General features: G+C 27.7%; 1 protein-coding gene across 2 annotated transcripts in view; it reads right to left on the bottom strand.

The window, feature by feature from the left end:
• The window catches only part of LOC108002637 (protein neuralized), a 176,156-nt gene that overhangs the window by 73,680 nt on the left and 79,490 nt on the right, over positions 1-22,986 (bottom strand). The window contains exon 1 of one of the 2 annotated variants that reach the window (XM_017064421.3): positions 11,485-12,316. The exons of the other annotated variant lie outside the window; for it this stretch is intronic. Within the exon in view, the coding sequence (XP_016919910.1) occupies positions 11,485-11,779 (295 nt within the window). The 5' untranslated portion in view covers positions 11,780-12,316. Of the gene's footprint in view, positions 1-11,484; positions 12,317-22,986 lie in introns of those variants that run through there. 2 annotated transcript variants of the gene reach the window in all.

Below are 22,986 nucleotides of genomic sequence, written 5' to 3'. Positions count from 1 at the left end.
GTATGAGTCAGACTGTTTTTTTATTTAATAGAAATTGAGAAACCTTAATTTGGGGGATGAAGAATCGAGGTTCTAGATCTTAATCAATTGATTAGAATGGAATGTGAATGGTGTGATGAAGTAGAAGAAAGGCTTCATTGTGTAACCTACAACGCAATTTCGTGATACTTTTCTATTCTAGGATAATAAATCATGCACAGTTTTACGTTTCAGTTCTTCGAATAACACAATATTTCTTTCGTTATGTTTCATTCAGTAATGCAATAAAGTTTTATCGTTACATATCTCATTTTTATTTCTCAAACAAACATTACTTTAGCTGTGAAGAAAAATATGTTAATTTCATTCTACGCCTAGTTTTAATTAACTAATCGTTGCTAGTTATATCTTTAATGGAAATATGTTCTTTGTAATTAAATCTTTTCCTACAATTCTTATTTTCTTATTAAACTAATTCATATTTAAAACCAAAACTTAAAAATCATAAATCTTTCACGACAGCAAACATCTTTTGCCAAATAATTTTTGTTAAGGAAAAGTTTTAATAAAACTATTCCATCTACTTCTTATTACATTCTACTAAGTTAATTCTATTAAATTATTGAAAATCAAAAATTACAAATCCTCTGCAATTAGAAATATCTTTCACTAAATAAAATTTTCAAATCAAAAAAAATCCGGCAGCACAATATTAAGATTAATAAGAACCGTCCCAAATATTTTCTATTTTTTATTAAATCAATTCATGTTGAAAATCCAAAAATTTCCAAAGTCATAAATTCTCTACAACCCCTGTTTATTACAAACCCCAAGTCCTCCAGATTCTCAAGCAATCTCATAAACCCTGCCTTCCAGACAATTCTCACTAACAACGCAATGACCCAAAAACGAATCCCACCCCAATTACCCAAACATCCTCCAACAGCCCTTTTACGATTTACCACCCCCTCCTTTACCGACCCAGAAAACTCGAAAAACGAAAATTAGAGAAAATTAAAAAAAAAGTAAAAAAACAAAAAAGAAAAGTGTGATTCGAGGAAGAGGAGAGAGGAGAGGAGAGGTTTTTCGAATAATCGGCCGCGACCCAGACTCGACGCGACGAAGCTTTTGTCCGCCATCGCGCATTGTTGCATCTGAAATTCGTGAGAGATTCGGTGGCAGCAGCGCTCTGGGGGAGAGGGAGGAGTGCGCGTGTCTGGGTTGGTTAGAAGACAAAAGTTGGCCGAGAGGGGAAGGCAGGGGGAGCGCGGATATGGAGAAGCTTCCACTTGGCGTAAGCTTGGCGAAAGCTGTCGCCGACAATGGAGGAGAGAGCGTTCTTAGAAAAAGGCTCGTCGCGTGGAACAACGGATATCTGATGAGAACGGGGTGCACGGGAAACCGTTGAAGGGTGACGAGTGAAAAAAGGGAATGAACGTGGTCCCCTCTCTCTTCCTCTTTGTTTTTCTCGAGGGACGTCTCTGTCATCCTCGCTCGGCAAATCATCCATTGAGGGAAAAGTCGGTCAACGAGGAACGAACGAGACGATACGAACGCAGGACAGGGCAGAGGGGGGGAGGTGGTCTGGTGGTGGTCGACGAGGCGGTTGACGAGGAGGAAGCAAGGTTGGGATGAGGATGATGTTTCCTTTGCAGAGATGGCCTTTGAGGATTTTTGTTTGATACTGAGATGTTTGTTGGGAAGAAAGAGTGTTCAATCGGGAGGCTTGGAAGGGGAAATATGGAGGATTCGACGAGAATGGGACGGTTTCTTATTTGGGATACGTGGATCTTTAAAATTTTGAAAGATTCGATCTTCATTTTGAATAAAGATGATAAATGGGAAAATTAGAATTTAGAAAAATTGAAAGTAATAGGTGAAATACATATTAGTATTATCAATTATAAAATTGATTATAATAATAATCAAGAATTGATTCGTTATTTATTAATTGATTTACAAGAGATTATTTTGATGAAATATTTTTTATATATGTCTATTATAAGTAAAAACTTTTAATTATTGAATTTCCCTCCCTATTATTCAACAATATGAACTTTTTGAAATAGCTTTAAATGTTCTATATTGTATAATTTTATAAATTTGACAGATAAATTTGAAATGGATGAACTTATTATCTCACGTTCGAAGTTGATTTTAATTGAAAGAATTTCGAAGATTGAAAATTTTCACTTGATAAATTAAGAAGAAGAATTATTTAATTTCACAAGTGTTTGCAATTAAGATAATTGGAAAAAATGAAATTTGGATGTGAAATCTGAATGAGTTTGAAATCTGAATGAGTTTGAAATTCGAAAATCTCTATGATTGAGATAATTGATGTGGAAGAAATATATTCCTCTAAAAAATATATTTATAAGATATATGATATAAAATCTTTGAAAATCCGATGCATCGATTGTTTTGTTTCTTTTATATTACATGAACTTTAAACAAGGAAAAAAAATTAATTAGAAAATTTTTAAAAAGTTTCCAAAAAGATTTATATTGTATAATTTTGCATAATTAAATATTACGCAAACAATCACAATAAAAATCGATGACCAAGCATAAATTTCTTTCTTTGTTCAAACAAAAAAAATTTCAAAAAACATTTCTCTCAATAATAACCAATTAAAATATTACTATTTTAATTTTTATGCGAATTAATAAATCTTGTTCGAGATTAAAAAAAATTAAAATACACTCGGAATAAGTATCGTCAATCGATACCTTTTCGAATTAAATGTTGGAACGAGGTCGAAACGAGGGTTTCCATCCCCGAATCCCTTTGGTTCCGCCTCTCATCGGGCCGGCAAATCACCCATTGAGGAAAAAGTCGGTCAACAACAACCGCGACGATACAAATCCATCCCCCTCTGGTGGCGGATAAGCGCGATATCTGGCCCGTTGTTCGGTGGAAAACGGCGGAAACGAGGGGATGAACAGCCTGTTCCGTGCGCGAAAATAACGGAGGAAATGACGACTTCAGCCGGAGGACTTCTCTTTCCACGACCTACTTTCCATTGTGCATAGGCGGCTCTGCCTTCTGATCCAACGGAAGAAGAACCATCGTAATGGAATATTAATATTGGGGCAACTTGTGCAAGTGTGCCCTGGGGGGAGGGGAGCAAATTGTGTATTCTTGCAGATGCTCGGTCGAAAGGAATTTTGAAAGGAAGTTCGAAGAAGAAATTTTTTGAAATCTTTGATGGGAGGAGCGTAAATACGCATGTGTATCATATTATATATAATATACGCGATTCTTGGATCGTAGTTGTGTAATATGTAAATGATAAATATATTTCTTTCTACTGCATTTCTCTTATACGGTTATTAAAAAGAATATCGATGGTAAAGAATTCTTATGGATATTTGTCGAAGTTTCAAAAGGATATTTGAAAAAATTTTTAAAATGTTTCTTATTATTTTATTAATTTAAACTGTTATTAATTTAATAACAAAACATATTTTCTTTAATATTGAAAAATTGAAAAAATTATATTAATAATAATAATGATTGTTATGAAATTGGTGTTATGTTAACGATTATAATTTTATATTAATGACACCAATGTGCTGATTTTTGATAAATTTTCTAATAAATTTCTAACAATTTTATTTTTATATTATTATATTATTATTATATCTTTTACGTGATATATCTTTTTCTCCTTTTATCCACAAACTATTCAGAATTTGGTCAACTTTCGATATTACAGAAAGTTTTATTTAAAATATTCAATTATCGTACAAATAAAACAATTATCATAAAATACGCAAAATACATATAATATGAAAATTTTCATAAAAATCTAAGAGAAACGATATTTATACGAAAAAGAAAATCGTTACTTTTCGAAAATCTAAGATCCATCGATTCATCCCCTCGGGAAAAAATTGATAAAAAGACACCAAAAAGAAGCATATTTATAAAACATTCATCCTTCGTCTCATTAGCAAAGCATTTCCAGTTAGCTAGCATATAGGTTATCGGATTTTCCGGGAATAGCCGACAATCTTTAACGTCCTCGAGATGCGAAAGTGGATCGTGCAACTTGCTAAGAATACTCGATTCACTTCTATTCAACCACGGCATCCCTCTGTTCCTCCCTCTTTCGATAATGAATGCGAGAGATGACGACGTGTCCCTGAGCTGAACTCGAAATTAGGGAAGGGAAAGTGGAGGAACGGGAATAGAAAATGTGCATGCAACACTCGGTTTAAAGCTATCTGTGACCGAGTTCAATTTTCCATGTTAAAAAGGACACGAGACACAGTTGCGACTATCGAGCTTGGAGACAAACTGACGCATGTGTTGCATGTAATGATTGCGTAATTGTTGCGTGCAATTATTGATTTTTCTGCGTTTAAATAAAAATAAATAAATAATTATGTTAACGTGTAAACTAAATGCGTATTTAATTTAATTGGATTAATAATGAAGTAATAATGAAGTAAGAGTGTATTCATGTTTTTTAACGGTAGAAATATTTAATTAACAAAGTACAAATTTTTGAGATTAAAATATATGATACACATGTACATAAATATAAGACAAAAAAAAATAAAGTACCATTGAATTTTTACTTCTAATTTTATATTTTTAATAGGTTAATTCTTATATTCTTAAAAGAAGAATAATATATACTTTTTAATAAGACATAACGTTAAAACTTATTGAAAATTAAATATCATTGAATATATATATAATAATTTTACTAATTATTCAAAAATTTCATTTTTATTTCTTTACAAAATTAGAATGTTCCCAATATACACATATATATATGTAAAATATTTTTTATATAATAAGATATAAATATATAAAATTATCTCAAGTTTTACATAAAATGCATAGTTTGTTTGATTATGTAATGTACACGATAAGTATAATATTTACATAGAATGTACGTATTCAAGACACTTTCAGGATGTATATTCTAAAGGCCAAAACGAGCACAAAGATTAATATAGAAAGAAATCTGTTCGAAGAAAGATTTATTTATTGAATTATAAATATCATTTAATTAACATAATAACATTAATTATAAACAATTAAATAAATAAATTTAATGCAAACTTAAACTTTTGTTCATAAACAAAATTTCAATCGACTTCTTTGTATACCTTTTCATTTATCTCCTACAAAGGATCCTATATAGAGTACACCAACAGCCTACATAATAAATAATAAATAATAACAGTTCATGGCTTTTTCACAATTTCCTCGTATTCTTCTGAAACTCGAAAGATTGTCCAATTTGATAAAAGAAACGAGTGTTTTGGGTGTAGAGCGGTCTAAAAGGATCGTGACAGGATTAAGCTAACATAAGTAAACGCGTAGTTCGCAGCTAGTTATCTGCGTCACTACGGCCTTTTTATTTTATCTCAGAGAAACCTTTCACTTCGACGCTACGTGGGAAAACAGCGATTAAAAATAAAGGAAGCGGCGGGTTCACTAACGATTCTGTAGAAAAGTTCCTCGAGATCGTTCTAACGATCTTCCAGGGCATCATCGTTAAGGGCCCAGTAAAATTATTCATTGGTCTCGAGAAATTAGAGTGAGCATATTAAATTTCCATTCGATAAATTACTTTTGCATATAGGGTTTTTTATGAAAAAAATAAGGAGGAAAGAATAGAATAAATTTTTTAAATGAAAATTGGTTCATTTTTTTAGTTTTTCGAATATGAATGAATTATTGATAATGAATTATTTTATTATATATATGAAAATGAGTAAAATAGAAATTTTATTGTTTTCGACACAATTAAAGCATATGCAATACAGGAGTTATATAATCGATAATAAATTTTTCGAAAAATTTTAAACGAAATAAAATCAATTTTACATCTTTTACTGTAAAATTATATGTAAAATATAAAAGTATCGATAGTTTCCAATCAGAGGAATCGATTTCATTACTCGAAAAATTCTCTTATTCATCATTCGATCAAACTCTAAAAGAATTTTTAAATTTTCAAATTAGAATATTTTTTTTGTGTGTAAGAAGAAAAATTTAGAAATTGACTTTAATGCATTATACATTCAGATAATGAATTAAAGATTGAAAAAATATAAAAGTTCTTTTGATAAAAATTTAATAAAAAAAGATAAATTTTATTTTCTTAAATTAATAGAACTGTTCAAATTTTGAATTTTATTCAAAATTATTAAAATTTAAATTTAAAAAATTTTTTAAAAATTTCTTAAGATTGGAAAATCTACGAAGGAATTCTTGTTAATATATCTATAATTTTTTATTTTTTATGAATAAATTTCAATAATTTTGCGGTAAAGTTTTCATCAGAATATTAAAAGTTTTTATTGGAGTAAAGATGAGATTGGAGAAAAATAATTAAATTACGACAATTTCTTGTTCGCAAGTTTTTTCCTCTTTTTTTTTTTCTTCCACGAAGCACGAGAAACTGGAGGCAAAGATCTCATACGCAAGAAGATCAAACGTCGTAAAAAGTGGTGCAAAACGTTAGTAAAGTATAACGAGAACATTAAGCTCACACCGAGGATTGTAATTTATGCCAAGCGGAAAGTTACATTTTTATCTCGAGATTATCACGTGTTTCTTTGAAGAAGTTCCGACAGCTAACGAAGTCGTTATTACGCGCTCCAAATTGGGTCACTCCACGAAAAGATTATTAGACTGCAAATTTTTATAAATTCAATATGAAAAATTTAATAGCGTACAAATCTAAAAAAATGTACATAATAATATGACTGCTAATGTGAAATCAAATTTTTACAAAAATAAATTTCAAATGAATTTGCTTTATTCTTCGAACATTACAATGTGTATTTTATTTTGGATATTTTTCTTTTGCGAATTTTATTATTCATTTTTACATAAATGTATAAACACTCTCGGTGTAATAACAGTTAAGGTGAAATATATCTGTTATAATACTTAACAGGTGAAACGAATTTTCGTTTAGATTGCATTATTTCAATTTATAAGAATGCGAATTTACATAAATATTTACAGTCTAGTTATTACCAAGAAAAAGAGTCAGATGTTGTGATTTCAATTTCATGAATTGAGAAAATACTCAAGTGTGCATTGAATCATCTAGAGAAACATATTGAATATACATACATGAAATCATATCCGTTAAACGACAACTAAAAATACTCAATGATCTCAATATTAGATTTCCAAATATAGAAGAAATATAGATATAAAATCGAGAAAAATTTATTGAAATATATATTTACTTTACATAAAATAGCGTTAAATGAAAATATAATTTTGAATTATATCTGACAATATGAAATTAAATCTTTGTGCATCTCAAATATATATAGAGTAGTACATCAAGATAATAAAGAAAATTAATTGATTGATTGGCTAACTAACAAGTGCAGGTCCGGTATTCTATCTGCATATGTAAATATATTTTAATCAACGATTATAAAAATAATATAAACCATATTGTATTTAAAATTGACAGATGTTCTCCAGATGTAAAATAAAATTAGAAGTTGATATCTCAACAGTTGCATAATATTAAAATTATACAAATATAATAGAATATTAAAATATAATAAACACTACAATTAATTATCAATATTAAAATATATACATTACTTTAATCAAACTAAATAATCTTATCAACAGTCCCTTATAAAAAACAAAAAAAAAAATCACCTTTACTAAATAAATAACACAGTCAATACCATCTAACAATACTTTAATATCATTCTACATATTTACACTAGAATCATATTCTTAGAAATAAATAAATCTTGAACACGTTCAATCGATAAGGCAAACTTGTCGCATCTACTATTCAATCAAGCATAATAAACAAAATTGCATCGAAATCAAAATTGTCGATACTGGTCATCCACTAAAATTTCCTCGACCATCGAAATACGGTATTTCCTCCGATTGTGTATGCCACTTTAGATGCGTGAGAGCCGCGGTATAGGTACTGTTACAACACCGGAGTGCTTCTGTTTCATGCGACAAAAGCGGCTGGCCACCCCTTGTCCAGGCGAACGAGCCAGGACCGGTTCCATAAGGAAATTACCACCAGCTTAATTTCACGAGCCGACTACGGTGCGCGAGTTATGTCAACGTTGCTTACAGGCCGGGGTGATGTAAGTACGAGCCCAGCGAGGTATTTTCACTCAATGTAACGAGTGAACATCTAGCTAGCTGTCTTTCAACCAACCTTCGAAACAGGGGATTTTCTGTGCATTTGGAGAAGTTTATGAGATGTGTCATAGGAGATGTGGGTAATCTGAACGTACAAGTCCTCTATTAGGGATAGAGGTATGTTCAATCCTCGTTGAACTTTTATTTTCCAAACTTGATTTGCGATTTTTTTCTTTTTTTTTTTAAATGAGAAATTATGTAAATTACGATGTAGTTGATACGATGATATTGATATAATTATCTACTATGTACATATGATAATTTGAATGTACAAAATGTTCAATCCTCATTGATTTTTTTTAGTAAAAAATTATGTAAATTATGAGGTAGTTGATCGGATATTGATATAGTTATGTATATATATATAGTAATTTGAACGTATAAGGTGTTTTATCAAGGACAGAGATATATTTAATCCCCGTGGACTTTTATTTTCCAAACTTGATTTGTGATTTTTTTTTTAAGAAATTATGTAAATTATATATTTGATCAGATATTGATCTATATGATCTATAGTTATGTATGTATTTGAATGTGATATCTTATTAGGAATAGAGATATTTATTTTTCAAATTTGATTTGCTTTTTTTAATTATCATCTATTTTAATTATAATGCAATCGAAATATTGATATAATTATGAACGATGTCGATAAATATAGTTATGATATTACATAGTCGATCGATATTTTCATAGTAATAGTTTAATGTCCATAATGGCATGTATCGAGAAAATTCCTTCGCACAAGTGATTCGAAGATCAATTTATAAAATAATATTGTAAATTTTTATTTTTTATTTGACAAAACCATTATTACAAGATTTATTTATATTTTTTAGAAATTGCAAGACTGATATTGCATTTTTAATAATAATGTTTATATACAGTTTTTTGTAAAATCATTAACGTAGAATTTATTTGTACATTTCAATATTAATAAACTAATAATACACATTCTTTTTATGATTTACAATTATACAATTGTAATTTTTTAATACATTTCATTCATATTTGCATTTATTTTCGTAAAAATACTCGAAATAATTTTAAGAAAATATTATTTTTTTCTTTTCTTTAAAATTAAAAAGTAAAATAAAATTTCTATAAATGTTACTTTATCATAATATTCTAAATTAATATAAAGATGAAAGATGAAAAAATTCATAACAATATGACCGATTAATATCGCATTAATTGTTAGTAATAATTATTATTATATGAAAATTTGTATATATAAATTATATTGATTTATACAAAATTAATATTTTTTTCTATAAATGGTTTCTATCTTTACGTATAAATGACAAGAATACAAGTATTATTGAATAAACTATATTCCTGTTTTTATTGAAATAGAAATCCTAGAATTGTTTCTTATTTCTTATGCTGTTACAATATAACATTTAATAAAATTTATAAATCTTTATACAATTATAAAAAAATCTAATTTTATTTTATATTTCCATCTTTCTATACATGTAACTATTTTAAAGAACATTGCTAAATCCTAATAAAAATTTGAAATTTTTGAATTATTGATATAAATATCTAGATCTAATGGAAATTTACAGACCAAATAGAATTTGTGTGAACATTCTTCAAATTTAGAGAAGATTTTTCAAACTTGGAAGTTTAAATGTTAGTTAAAAGAAAAAAAAAAAAAAAAAGAAATCGAAAATATTCACTACATGTACAACATTTTTTAAACTTTTCTCTCTTCTGTTTCTTCAAGAAAGTTTCTTCAATTTGAAAGGAATCTCGTGGAATTTGGATTTGTTTCAAAGCTAGGAAACGTAAGAAAAAACGAGAACACAATAGGGTCGGAAACGAGCCAAGAATCGTAGCAAAATTGAGATTCGCAATAAAAGAACTATTTGTAGCAATATTATTGGAACCTACCTTTAAAGAGAAAAGTAAAATTTCTTTATTGTATAAAACATAACAGAAAGAAGTATAATTATTGTATCTCAAAGAAGAAAATATTAAACACAGAAATGAATTTTCTATAAAGTTTATATAAGAATCTTTAAGAAAGACATTGAATTTCCAAGAAAATATAATAATTAATTTATTATTAATCTTTAAGAAAATCAAAAGATCACTATAATAATTTATACACAAGAGAAGAATTAAATAAAATATTAATTACAACTCTAAACATCAAAATAATGAGAATTATTTCAGTACGAAAATGTTGATTAATATTTTTTTCATTCTTTACGATCTTAAATATTAAGAAAATAAAAACTTATACAAACTCTTATATATCGCTGTAATTTATTTTTCACTTATCACAATTCTAGACATCATTAGTAATGAGAGTTATTTTTGCACAAAAAGATTAGTTGAAGTTTACTTTTCACTTTATATTTGATTAAATGAGAAAAAATGAATTATTTATGATATTTTTATATAACATTTTATTTGCAAGTCATCTAAAAGATGAATTAAACTAAATTAAAATTAATTTTATTAAAAGAGTTATATAATCGCAAAATTGAAATAAAATCTTTAAGAAACGTGCGATTGGATTCATTGGTTTATTGTATGAACAAGTCATGCAACTACGCTGCATTTTTAATATAAAAAATTAAAATATTGAGAAGAAAAAAGAAAAAAGGAAAAATATTTAAAAAATTTGATTTTATAGAGAGAAAAGTACTTTAAAGTAGATAAATGTTTCTCAAAATTATATAACAGAACAAATCATATAGATTTTTAATCATTTCAATTAAAAAAAAACAATAAATCACAATTCAAGCACATAACATTTAAATCATTACAAATTAATCCTATTACGTCTATTCAAAATTCAAAATTATTGACAATTTTTTAACAATTCTCTAATAATAAAATTGTAACTTTGTTGTCAAATCAATAACAGATATATCAAATAATTGATACTCAATTGAGTAAAAATCTTTTGATACCAAAATAACAAATTTCAAGTTCAATTACATTATAAATTATCTATTCTTAAGGAATATAGGACATAATAAGAATATACATAAGGAATATATACATAAGGTTTAAAAAAAAAAATTAAAAAATTATCTCTATTCAATCCTGTTAACATTGCAAATCCAACATTCCTGAAAAGTCGTCTGAAAAGAATCGTCGAAAGTCCTCGAAATTTAAAAAAGTCACGCAGGGCGACATGCCTATATAGCGCGCCTAGCAACCGCACACTCGCGAAAAGTGTCCGCATGTTAAATCGGGTTGAGAACGTAAAGAACGGGTGGAGAACGGTGGAAAAAAACATGAGAAAAAGAAGAAGAAAAAGAAGAAAAAAACAAGTGAAGAGAAAAGTGGGGGGTGTGGCTCACCTAGGCCCATCTTGCGCTTCAGTTTCTTCAACACCTTCATCTTGCTGCGCAGCGGTGCCAGTATGTTGCAATCCCCGTTGTTGTTCTGCGGCTGCAGCTCGGCGGAGGGTTGCTTCCCGGCGGGGTGGTGGTGATGATGGTGCTGGTGGTGCGCGTGGTGCGTCTCGTGATGATGGTGGTGATGGCGGTGGTGGTGATGCTGCTGCTGTTGCACGCTCGCGCCGGGACTGGCGAGGTGGCTGCAGCAGTGACAGGGGTGGCTCTTGCTGCCCTTGACCGCGCACGACGCCCCCATAAATGTAGCCGTGGTGCTCTCGAGGTGACGAGAGCAACCGTGAGGATCCGGGGGAGGGAGGGGGAGGGGGGCAGGAGGGTATGGAAACGAACGAGACGACGGGACCGAGGTGAACGCGGGGGCCGAACTTGAGCACCGGCTGATTTCTCACTGATTGCACATAGAGCACACTGTGACGTACAGTCGCGGACTGTGTCCAAATGGAACAGTACGACCAAGTACAAATACGTAGAAATATAATCGGGAAGATCGAGTAGAATATGGGAAGAAACGAGAGAAAAGCCTGATTTCTCTCAACACACACTCAGTACATATGTTTATCGTATATTGGCTTGTGGAAGAGATAGAAGAGGTTCTGATTGTTGTTAACCTCGAGGGGTGAACGATTCGATAAACCGCGTGACACGAAAACGAGTAACGTAATCAACAACACGTAATCATTGAACTCCTGCGTGCCCCTCAAACGGCCAGGGACGACTGACTGTTCGTCGACCGAGCGCCAGAGTATCGCCGAGCCGCGCGCGAGCCACCGACCAATCACATCCGCGCTATCCCCACCACGCGCGTCCCAACAGCGGCTACCGCCGGTAGTGGGGAGAGTGGCACCTGGTGGACAGCTGCCCCTTACCTGGCCACGACACACCGGGCCACCCCGTGCGCCAACGCGGGGAAGCCGGGGTGGACTCGCTGCCTTCTCTCGATACGAGAGGCGCGGGGTTGGAAATTCGAACTGGTCGCCGACTGCACGAGCATTGATCCTGCTAGACGCGATTACTTTTTTTCTCTCTCTTTGCCTGTTTCTACCCCGCGCGGACGGAGAGGAAGAGTATTTTCGAGCCGGACACGGGGATTTCGGCTCAGACGGACCGACACGGTCCGGTATGGATTTTTTCCTCGAGTCGATGACTCGTTCCACGCGTTAAATAGTATGACGCGAGATTTCTGGTTGGAAGTGTCCTTCTGGAAATAATGGAATAATGAAAGGATTTTTCGGCGATCTTTGATGATTTTTATCGTAGTTGTTATTAATTCTTTACACTTGATATTTTTTTTCTTGAATTGATCATATTTTTATTGTTACTAAACGTGGATCTAGTGGAAATTTGAAAATGGAAACACAGGATTTAATGGAAAAAATTTCATTTCGTTTCATATTTGACGAAATGTAATTTTTTGGTAAATGTAAAATTAGTTTCATAAAAGTTTTAGAAAATGTTTTTTGAATATTACATTAATTTATAATCGAAGTTAAACGGAAAAATTAATTTTATAGTTGTTTTAAAATAAAAACGAAATTCATATAAAATTTTTTGAAATAATATTCTCTATATAAGAAAACAATAAAATGAAAATCAAAATGAAAGTCGGGAATTTTATTGATTTTTATTTTAATATTCATGTGAATTAAGATAGATTAATAAAATTAGATGCGGAAAGTAATTGATTTTTAGATCGTTGAAGTTTCTAGCGAAGACCGACAGCTCTTGGCAAAGAATCAAAGCAACTACTATTTTCTACATCTACTTTTTATCCTTAATTATTAATATATTCATATGTATACCGTGGTAGTTAAATGAGTCTTTAATTATTATTTTTATTAATTAATATCCATCTAATATGAAACATCATAAAATTTATTTCCTGAATTTATTTTTACAAATATTTTATCTTTCTATAAAAAAATGTTAACGATTATATTTATAATAGATATTTTTCTTAATAAACGTTTCTATTAATTTCTTATTTTATTATTTATCTTACTTTTTTATTTTCATTAATTTTTATTAATAATATATATCGTTAATACAGATGTAGTATTTTAACTTATGCAAATAATATGAAATGAATATTTAATCGATCTATAAGAAAATAACATTTTGAATAAACAGTTTTAACAATTATTGCCATTATATACGTATAACATAAAAAGCTTAATTTATTTTCAGCAAAAATAGAATCATCACTTTTCCATATATATTGCATTTCAATTAAATAAAATATAAATATTTTATTTACACTTGAATCCAAATACAAATAACACGTAAATAATATTTAATGAAAATAATCTCTTTTTATAACTGAATTTACTTTTTATATTCTTATGTTTGTACGAGAAAATATTTATGATACAGTTAAATAAATGTTTTTACAAAAAAATTATAGTCTTGAAATAAATTTTACCGAATAAGTATTTTGATACGAAAAATAAAAACTATTACTGTAACCAGGTTTTTTTAATTACAAAATTAAATTACAAAAAAAATATGCAAATAAGATTTTATTAAAAATTTTAGGAGAAAAATCAAATAAGGCTTAAAAAATATAATATGTGATTTCAAAATCCTAGAGCATTATAAAGAGTTAAATAAAACAACTTTTGCTTATAAAAATATTTCTTTTCTAGTACATTCCTACTATTCGTTTCAATTCATTCAAAATTTTCCTAACTTTGTAATAAAATCACTCCTCTTCTAATGTAAATAGATTTAATATAAACCAGAAAATAAATATTTCATTTATAATCAAAATACAAATAATACAAATACAATCCGAATACAAATAATAAATAAATTTAAAATTACAAAATTTTTAAATATTTTCTCTATTATTTCCATTCATTTTAATCCATTTGAAAAATTTTTCACTCTGCAATAAAGTTACTTTTTCATTAAATTCCTCTAATAATCAAACATATATAATAATCAACATATTCAGAAACACGACAAGTAACACTTCATGCTATATTTTATTCAAAATCAAATTCGGATACAAATAATATCTATTTCCTCTATTATTTCCATTCATTTTAATCCATCTCAAAATCTTTCCATCTCTGCAATAAACTTGCACTTCCTAATACATACAAATATAACAAACCCATAAACGTGACAAATTCGATCGGATTAATAAAGCAGAACGACTAACGACGCAGCCTAGCGTCAAAACACGCAATTACACGTAAAGAATGACGCACTATAGATCTGGCATTTTATAATCGTTATAACGGCTCGATATTCATTATGACGATCCATCACGAGGGAGCTTAGCTTCCTCCGAGAAAATTGGAGCAATGGTGATACCGTGAGCAACTTACGATCCGCCCCAGTGATACGGAAATATGTAAATAGAGTCGTAGAGGAGGCGTCGTGGGTGAGGCATGGCATGGTATTCTCGCGGTTGAAAACGGTCCAAATGGCAACGTTTGCGATCATGAATAATGCAGATGGTATAGGAAGTGTGTGCAACGAGATATCGAATAAGTAGAATCCAGAGTCCTTTTGGCGAAACAGGGCAAAACGGGGTCCTCGATTGTAACGAGTGCAACTCGTACACTCGTCAAATTATTGATGATTAAACTGTGTAAACAGGATAAAGACGTCAATTTCTTGCGGCTTTTTTTATTTTAATTGGTGGAATTAAACACGTTTTCTTTCCTTACTTTCTTTTCTTGGGATATATCGGATATATTACCGCATCGAGCGATCCGGTAATTGGACAGTTGCAATGGTAAATTATTTAAATGTACAAATTTTTTCCTTTATTTTCTTTTTTACATTATTGTATTAATTTGTTGTATCAAATATATTTATTTACTTAGAAGTTTATTTTTTAATTTAAATTTAAATTTAAATTTTTCTACATGGCTGATAGCCATGCATATGGAATTTAGATTTTTTTCCAATAAAAGAATAATCTGTTATACTTATTTCTTTTTTCTTCTTCTTATTAAGAATCATGGGATTTATGATGATATTTTATTTTTTATCAGTTTGTACGATTTTTTTTCTCAAGTATAATTTTTTTTATTTTTTCATATAAATAAATTTGTTTTTAAATTCTTGAAATGTAAAATATATATTATTAGATATAATTATTACATGTATTTTTATTATTAATATTTTATTTTTAATATACAAAATAACTCTATTTTATAAATTTACGTAAAATCATAAAATTCAAACTAATTTCAAAAATGTATGAATAGACTTTAATAACTAAATATATTTGCATAATATTTGCTATTGCTAAATAATATTTGCATGTTTAATTTAATGCTTGAAATTGAATTAGCTAATTGAACTTAAATTTATCGATTGCTTTATTACAAAGAAGAAAATTCTATTATGATAAATTACCTGTTTCAATATTGAATAATTCTCTTATAAGTATAAAAATCAAATTAAAAAATATATATATCATTGATATGAAAAATCAGTATAAATAATATAACAATCAGTACATATAACAATCAGTTAATTGTAACAATTTTAATTTTATAAGCATTTGATGAGTAAATTAATTGCTTCAAATCAAATGAATATAATTTTCAATCAAACATTTATGATAAACTTTTTAATAAACTTTAATAAATTTTCAATAAATTTTTAAATATTCTATTAAAAATTTCATTTACAACAACCTATTATTATAAATTATAATGACAATTATTATTATTAAAGTTTCATTCATTATAAATTTTGTCAGATTCTATAATTAAAAAAAAAAAAAAAGAAAAAAAAATAACAACACTTTTTAAATGAAAGATTAAAAATGTAAAAAGCGATCTTTAGAATCCTCTCCTATAATTAAATTAACGCGATTCCTGCACTTGGTTCGAATCAGCCAGGCAATGAGCACTCGAGCTGTTCACCGTGACGACCTTGTTTTGGTTTGCCATTTCGAATTACAGGATCGAAGTACAACGGTAGAAATATCGTGTTTCCATGGGATTCGAGATGCGTTTCTGGTCCCATGATAAAGAAATGACACAAGGAATTGGACGAGCTAGATTTTGGAAATCAGTTTTAACATTAATCGATGATTTGAATGAGTATCATTATCACGTTCTCGAATAATTCCATCGAATCCTTTTTTTCGAATATATATATATAATATAGACACAATAAAATTTATTATTCGTGTCACAGGAAATGAAGAAAATTTAGTTTTATTTAAATTTAATCATTAATTAAAATGTAAACAGTAGATTGTATAATAAAATAATGTAAGATTCTTCCTTTCATTCTGACAATTCTTAACTACTCAAATCTTATACAGGTACCCTTATAACAACGTTATCTTTTGTAAGAGTTAACAAAAACGTAAATCATTCAAGTTTAATCCATAGCTTGTTTTTATCAAAATGACATCGATGCGGGCTGAAAATCTATAATAATAGAAATATTCTTATCTTGTAATCTGTATTTCTATTTATCAATTTCCTCAAAGAATATTCGTTTCTTTGAATCAAACGTGATATATATTGGATGAATTTAAATCAAATTTATTTCACATTATCAAACTAAATTTTCTTTTAAATTTAAAATTATTTAAAACTTGTATTTTATTACTTTATGTAATGAATTTCTTTTCAAATTTTCATCAAAAAAGTTGTTCACAATTCTACCCATTAAAATTAAAAACATAAAATATAAAAAAAATTAAAAATATTATTGAAAATAAAATATTTACTATTTTTATATTTAAATAAAACTTTTTTTTAAATAAATTATAAATATGTTATAATGTTAAAAAATAAATCAATCTAGATAAATAATCAAAATACAAAAATATTGAAACATAAATAAATTGTGAAAAATGTTGAAAATTAATTAAAACAAATTAAATTATTGCATATGATTGAGATATATGATAACAAAATATTTAATTTTATCATTTCATTAAAGTGTTAATAAATCACTGAAAAAGATCTATTTTCACATTAGATAAATATGAAATTATTTAAATAAAATAATGCAGACTCTTTAGATAAATAAATTAACAATGAAATAACATTAAAAAATATCAATATTGTCCAAAATATCGAAACTTAAATAAGTCGTAAATCCTTAAAAATAATTTAAATAAGTTAATTAGCTATAAAAATATTAAACAAATTATTATTATAATTATTATTATACGAATTTACAATAAACTTTAAAAATTACTTTAAATTCATTAAAAAGATCGCCATTAATCCTTTATTTTCACAAACGATTACATTAAGACAATAACGATATATTTAATTTCATCGTTCCATTAGTAGAATTTCTCGTGCCAATAAATCACAGAGAATTCAATTTCCAATAATAGCACGAAAAATAAGAAAAAACACGATAAATGAAAAAAGAAAAAATCGAATTACGACACACGTATACAAGGAACGTATAATAAAATAGAACTACAGAGGAGCACGTTATCGTGCACGTTACACGCAGGAAACCGCATTGCAGTGCCTGGAAGTCCTTGCATCAGGAGGAAACTCAATTTGTGAGCCGGTGAGCGGTCGTGCCGAGACACACCGTCTCCATGCATAGACCAGGAACGACATTTAAGGACACGGAAATTAGATCGAAACGGTGAATGCGGGATCGTTTCGAGGAGGAGGATCGATCGAGGTGAGGAATTGCCTGCTCGAAATCGATACATTGGCGGAGTTCGCTCGCTCCAAGGTCGGAGGAACGTGGCTCAAGGTTGACATGCATGAATGGTATGATGGTTATCGACATGGAATCTGGTGGTAGGTGATATGAAGGATTGAGAGCATTATGGAATTCGAATAAATAAATATTTAAGTTTGTTTTTCTTATGATGAGATTTTTGAACATGGAAAAATATGAATAATTAAAAGTGGAAATTAAAGTAAGTAATTATTGAAATAATTATCGAAAATTGTATTATAATGATTGTTGCAAGTGTAGTAATTATTTTGGATAATGATTTTAAATGGTATGATGCTTATCGATACGAATCTATTTGGTGGTAGAAGATATGGAATAAATAAATATTTATCTTTGTTTTTTGGTAATGAGACTTTTGAACATGGAAAAGTGTAAATAATTAAAAGTGGGAATTAAAATAAAATAAATAATTGTTAAAATAATGATCGAAAATTGTATAGTGATTGTTGCAAGTGTAATTTTAGATAATGATTTTAAGTGGTATGATGGTTATCGATACGAAACCTGATGGTATATGATATGAAGATTGAGAGCATTATGGAATTGGAATAAATAAATATTTGTTTTTTGATGAGATTTTTAAAAATGGAAAAGTGTAGTGATTATTCTAAGTGTTATAATTATTTTAAATATTTATTTTATATGATGAATATGAGAAATTATGCAAAAAGTTAAAGATTCATTTTTTTTAAATAAATATTTAAAATGATATTTTTAAGAGATTAGGGAGGAAATTTGGAATTGAGATGTAAGATAAGATATTTATTTTAAATTTGTTTGTTTGTACTGATAAAATTTCTAAAAATAGAAAAATAGTCGTTTTAAATATTTATTTTGTAAAAATTTCCAAATGGTTGAAATTCTAAAATAAAAAGTTTCACATTTAATTTTTACAAAAATTCACAATGATATTTAGAGGAAATTGTGGAATTGGAACATGAAATAACTGTGTTTCATATTAGTAATAAGATTTAGGAAATAGAAATAGGAAAGTATTGATTTTGAATAACTATTTTAAATAATTAAGAAATAAATATATATATAAATAATAATAAAGAATTATTAGATACATTATATCTTTATAAAGTGAAATTTTAAAAAGATGTTATTATTATTATATAACAATATATTTATACAAATGAAAATAATTGTTCACGAATTTTCTTCTTACATAATAGAAAGAATTATGGTAAAGAGAAATATCAATTTTCATTGGCTATTTTCTTTATCATTATTTTAAAATATTATAATAAATTAAATATAATCAATTCATAATAATAATAATTTGTTAGATAAATATTATTTGTTGATTAGATATTAATCTAATTAATAATAAATGATTATTATCTATCTATATACATATATCTGAATACAATAACATTTTATATCATATATCACATATCATATAAAAACATATTATCATTCTACTTTTTTTTTATTCATAAATTCTTTCATTATTCCTTAAAAATTTTACTTCAACATCAAATTTAAAAATATAAATACTATAATAACAAAAATATAAGATATTAATTAATAAAAGATATATCTATTACGACAGTAAACTATTAATACATATAAATATTATATAATATATGTATACATTGTAGAATTCTTTTACTAATAATTTTTTATTAATAATAATTCTAATATTAATTTTAATTTACATCCTACTCGCCAATCACAACAAATCAAATTGATTAAAATTTTAATATATTCAATATTACGTTCTTTCACATCATGAATAAGTAATCATACAATTTTACGTGACTATCGGTAAATTAGTGAAATTTGTTTATATCGATCATCTTCACAGCAACAGGTTAAACGAAAAAAAGGGGAACATTTTACGAGGTCAGGGAGGGCGATGTTTATCGAAAAAGGCATTTTTAGACCCTCGTTACCGAGGGGTAGCTTCCACCCTTTCTCACTGCAACTATCGACACGTGACCACCCCATTTTCACCCTATTCGATTTCATGGTTTAGAAGATGTCCACTTAGATTCTTACAATCCTGCCTTCGTTTATTCATGATTCAAAGATAGTGGAAAAAAAAAGAAGAAAAAAAAAAAAGAAAAGACGAAAACAGTTTAAACGAGCAAAGTGCGTGTCGAATATCATTTTATGCACTCGACTCTGTGATTCGTATACAGTTACCAGCGTGAAATCATATGAATATTCATGAAATATGTATTTTAAACTTATTTCTATTTTTTGTTCTTTTCTTTTGATTTTTTCATAAGATATCAGATTAGTTCTTACGTTTGGAAAATTATTTTTATTTGCGATAATTGAAAATTGTAATAAAAGATCACTGATGTTAGATAACTATATTAAAATACGTTATATTTGAAACCTTTTCTCTTTTTCGTACTTTTTCTTATTAAATGAAATTGTTCGATTGAGAAGATAAATTAATCATTCAATCTGGCGAGTTATTTTTATCTTATGAAATGTAAAACAAAATTTCTTCGAAAAAAAAACATCCTTTATTAATTATTTATTAATGGTAGAAATATGTTATAATATATGGATCTATACCATCAAAACTATAAAATATATTTATTGTTTAGTTATTTATATATACAACATTGGACGTGAAAGATAACAAATTAAATTGGATGTTATTCAAGTTTAAAGTTAAATTAATAATTAAATACTAAGAGATAAAAAATAAAAATATTTAAAATTGGATTAATTTTTGTATGCTAAAATTTGTTATCAGACTAATGATGATTTTTCATTTTTTAATTCAATCTCAAGCATCAATTTCAATCTCAATTTATATTCTGTACTTTACATGATAAAAACCAATAAATATATTTGAAAATATTGGATTAAATATTGTTCAAATTTATCACGTTGCCACCAATTTATCTACAACTTTATATTAATATATATTTATATTAATATATTTATTGTATTATAATATTATTAATATTAATAGTGTTACAATGATCATATACATAATAAATAGTAATTTTATAAAAATAAATAAATTTTTAAATCAATAGAAGTGCAAATTTCAAATATCTTGATACAAAAAGAAATAGACTAATATCATTTTATAATAAATAATCTACAAATATTATTAATAAAAAAGTATACCATGTATTTAAAAATATATATTACAAATATTTTTTAAAAATGAATATTACATTTATAATAAATTAATTATACGTTATTATTAATTATTACATATAATTGTTATATATAATGTTAATGTGTTCTTTAATCTTTCATGTCTAGAAAATCGATTTTAAAAATTAAAAAAAATAAAATAGCTCTATTTTTGTCACATAATCAATTCATTCTCTGTCTGGCTTCACTTAATGTAAATTTCAATTACTTATAACAAATAAATTTCGAAATTGATACCTTTATATACTAACCTTTATGATATTTTTGGCTTCTAAAATGAATCTTCTAAAATCATTGTATCAAGAATTGAAAACATATTTTAATAGATAGAAATATGACTTAACTGTTATTCGAGATTTCATCATAAATTTTTAATGTTTCATTAAGATCGTTTATACAGTTTTGAAAGCTTATCACTTTATCATAAATTTTATTGCATTGTACAAATAATATATCGACAATTTCGAATATTTTTATTTCTACAATCTTATTTTGATTGATTTACACGCAAAGTTTTGATATTAATTAAAGTATAACAGATATATATCTCTAACTAACAATATTATATATAAAATATAATATCAACATAATCAATATTAAATCATTAAAGAAAATTATTCACTAAAATAGAAAAATTTTATTTCTTTTACAAACCGAACAATATTAACACGCTTATACATAAAATGTCTTAAAAATATATAAACATATTTTAACTGAACTAGGATTATGTCATAAATATATCATGGATTAAATTAGAACAGCTATTATCAAAGAATAAAATTAATTTACATTATAATAGACATACATCTCTAACAATAGTACTACGTATAAAATAAAATATTAATTCGATCAATAATATTAAATCGATAAAGAATATTATCCACAAAAATAGAAGAATCGATTTTATTTTCGAACAATATTATCATCTCTAGCAATAGTATTTATCAACGATCAATAATTCCCGTTCTTTATATAACTGTCTATTCATTGCAAAACAACGAAGAAGCACAAGAAGCGGGAAGAATAGGAAGCGGACCAGAGTCAGGTTCTCGGAGAATGGGAAATATGCTCACGGCAGCGTAGCTGCGGCTTCCTTTCGCACATCCTTTTCATCCGGACCGGTGTTCCTCTTGCGTAACGATCGTACGCGGCTTATAACGGAAACCGTTTGTCCGGTCAGCGTCGAACTTACTTTCGATCGTTTGATCGCCGTCCATCAATTTCCGCTTTCGAACGCTCTGATTCTTCGCGTTTTTTTTTTTTGCGCACGATCTTTTTCTTTGCTCTTATTCCCCTAGATTGAGAATTGATTTTGTTATTTCTTTCTTTTTTCGAAAATAAAATTTAGAATTTTGGTAATGTTCGAAACAGTAAATAAAGTAGATAAATTTTACATGTTAAATTTCGGTACAATAGAATTTCTTTAATTGCATGAAATAGAGATGTGTGCAAGAAATCATATGATCCGTTTTCACATTTCCTAAATATATAAATAGAGAGAATTAGATTAAAAATTTATTTAAATAAGATTTGAATGAAGTTTTTGAAGGTTTTATGAAGGATTGGAATCTATGAGGATGTAAAGGATTTTTGGAAGGAATATTACAA

This window comes from Apis cerana, linkage group LG12 (genome assembly GCF_029169275.1).
Source record: "Apis cerana isolate GH-2021 linkage group LG12, AcerK_1.0, whole genome shotgun sequence".
In the NCBI taxonomy this organism is placed as follows: Eukaryota; Metazoa; Arthropoda; class Insecta; order Hymenoptera; family Apidae; genus Apis; species Apis cerana.
Note: the sequence above shows the minus strand (reverse complement) of the source record. Positions and strands in the feature narration are given on the sequence as shown.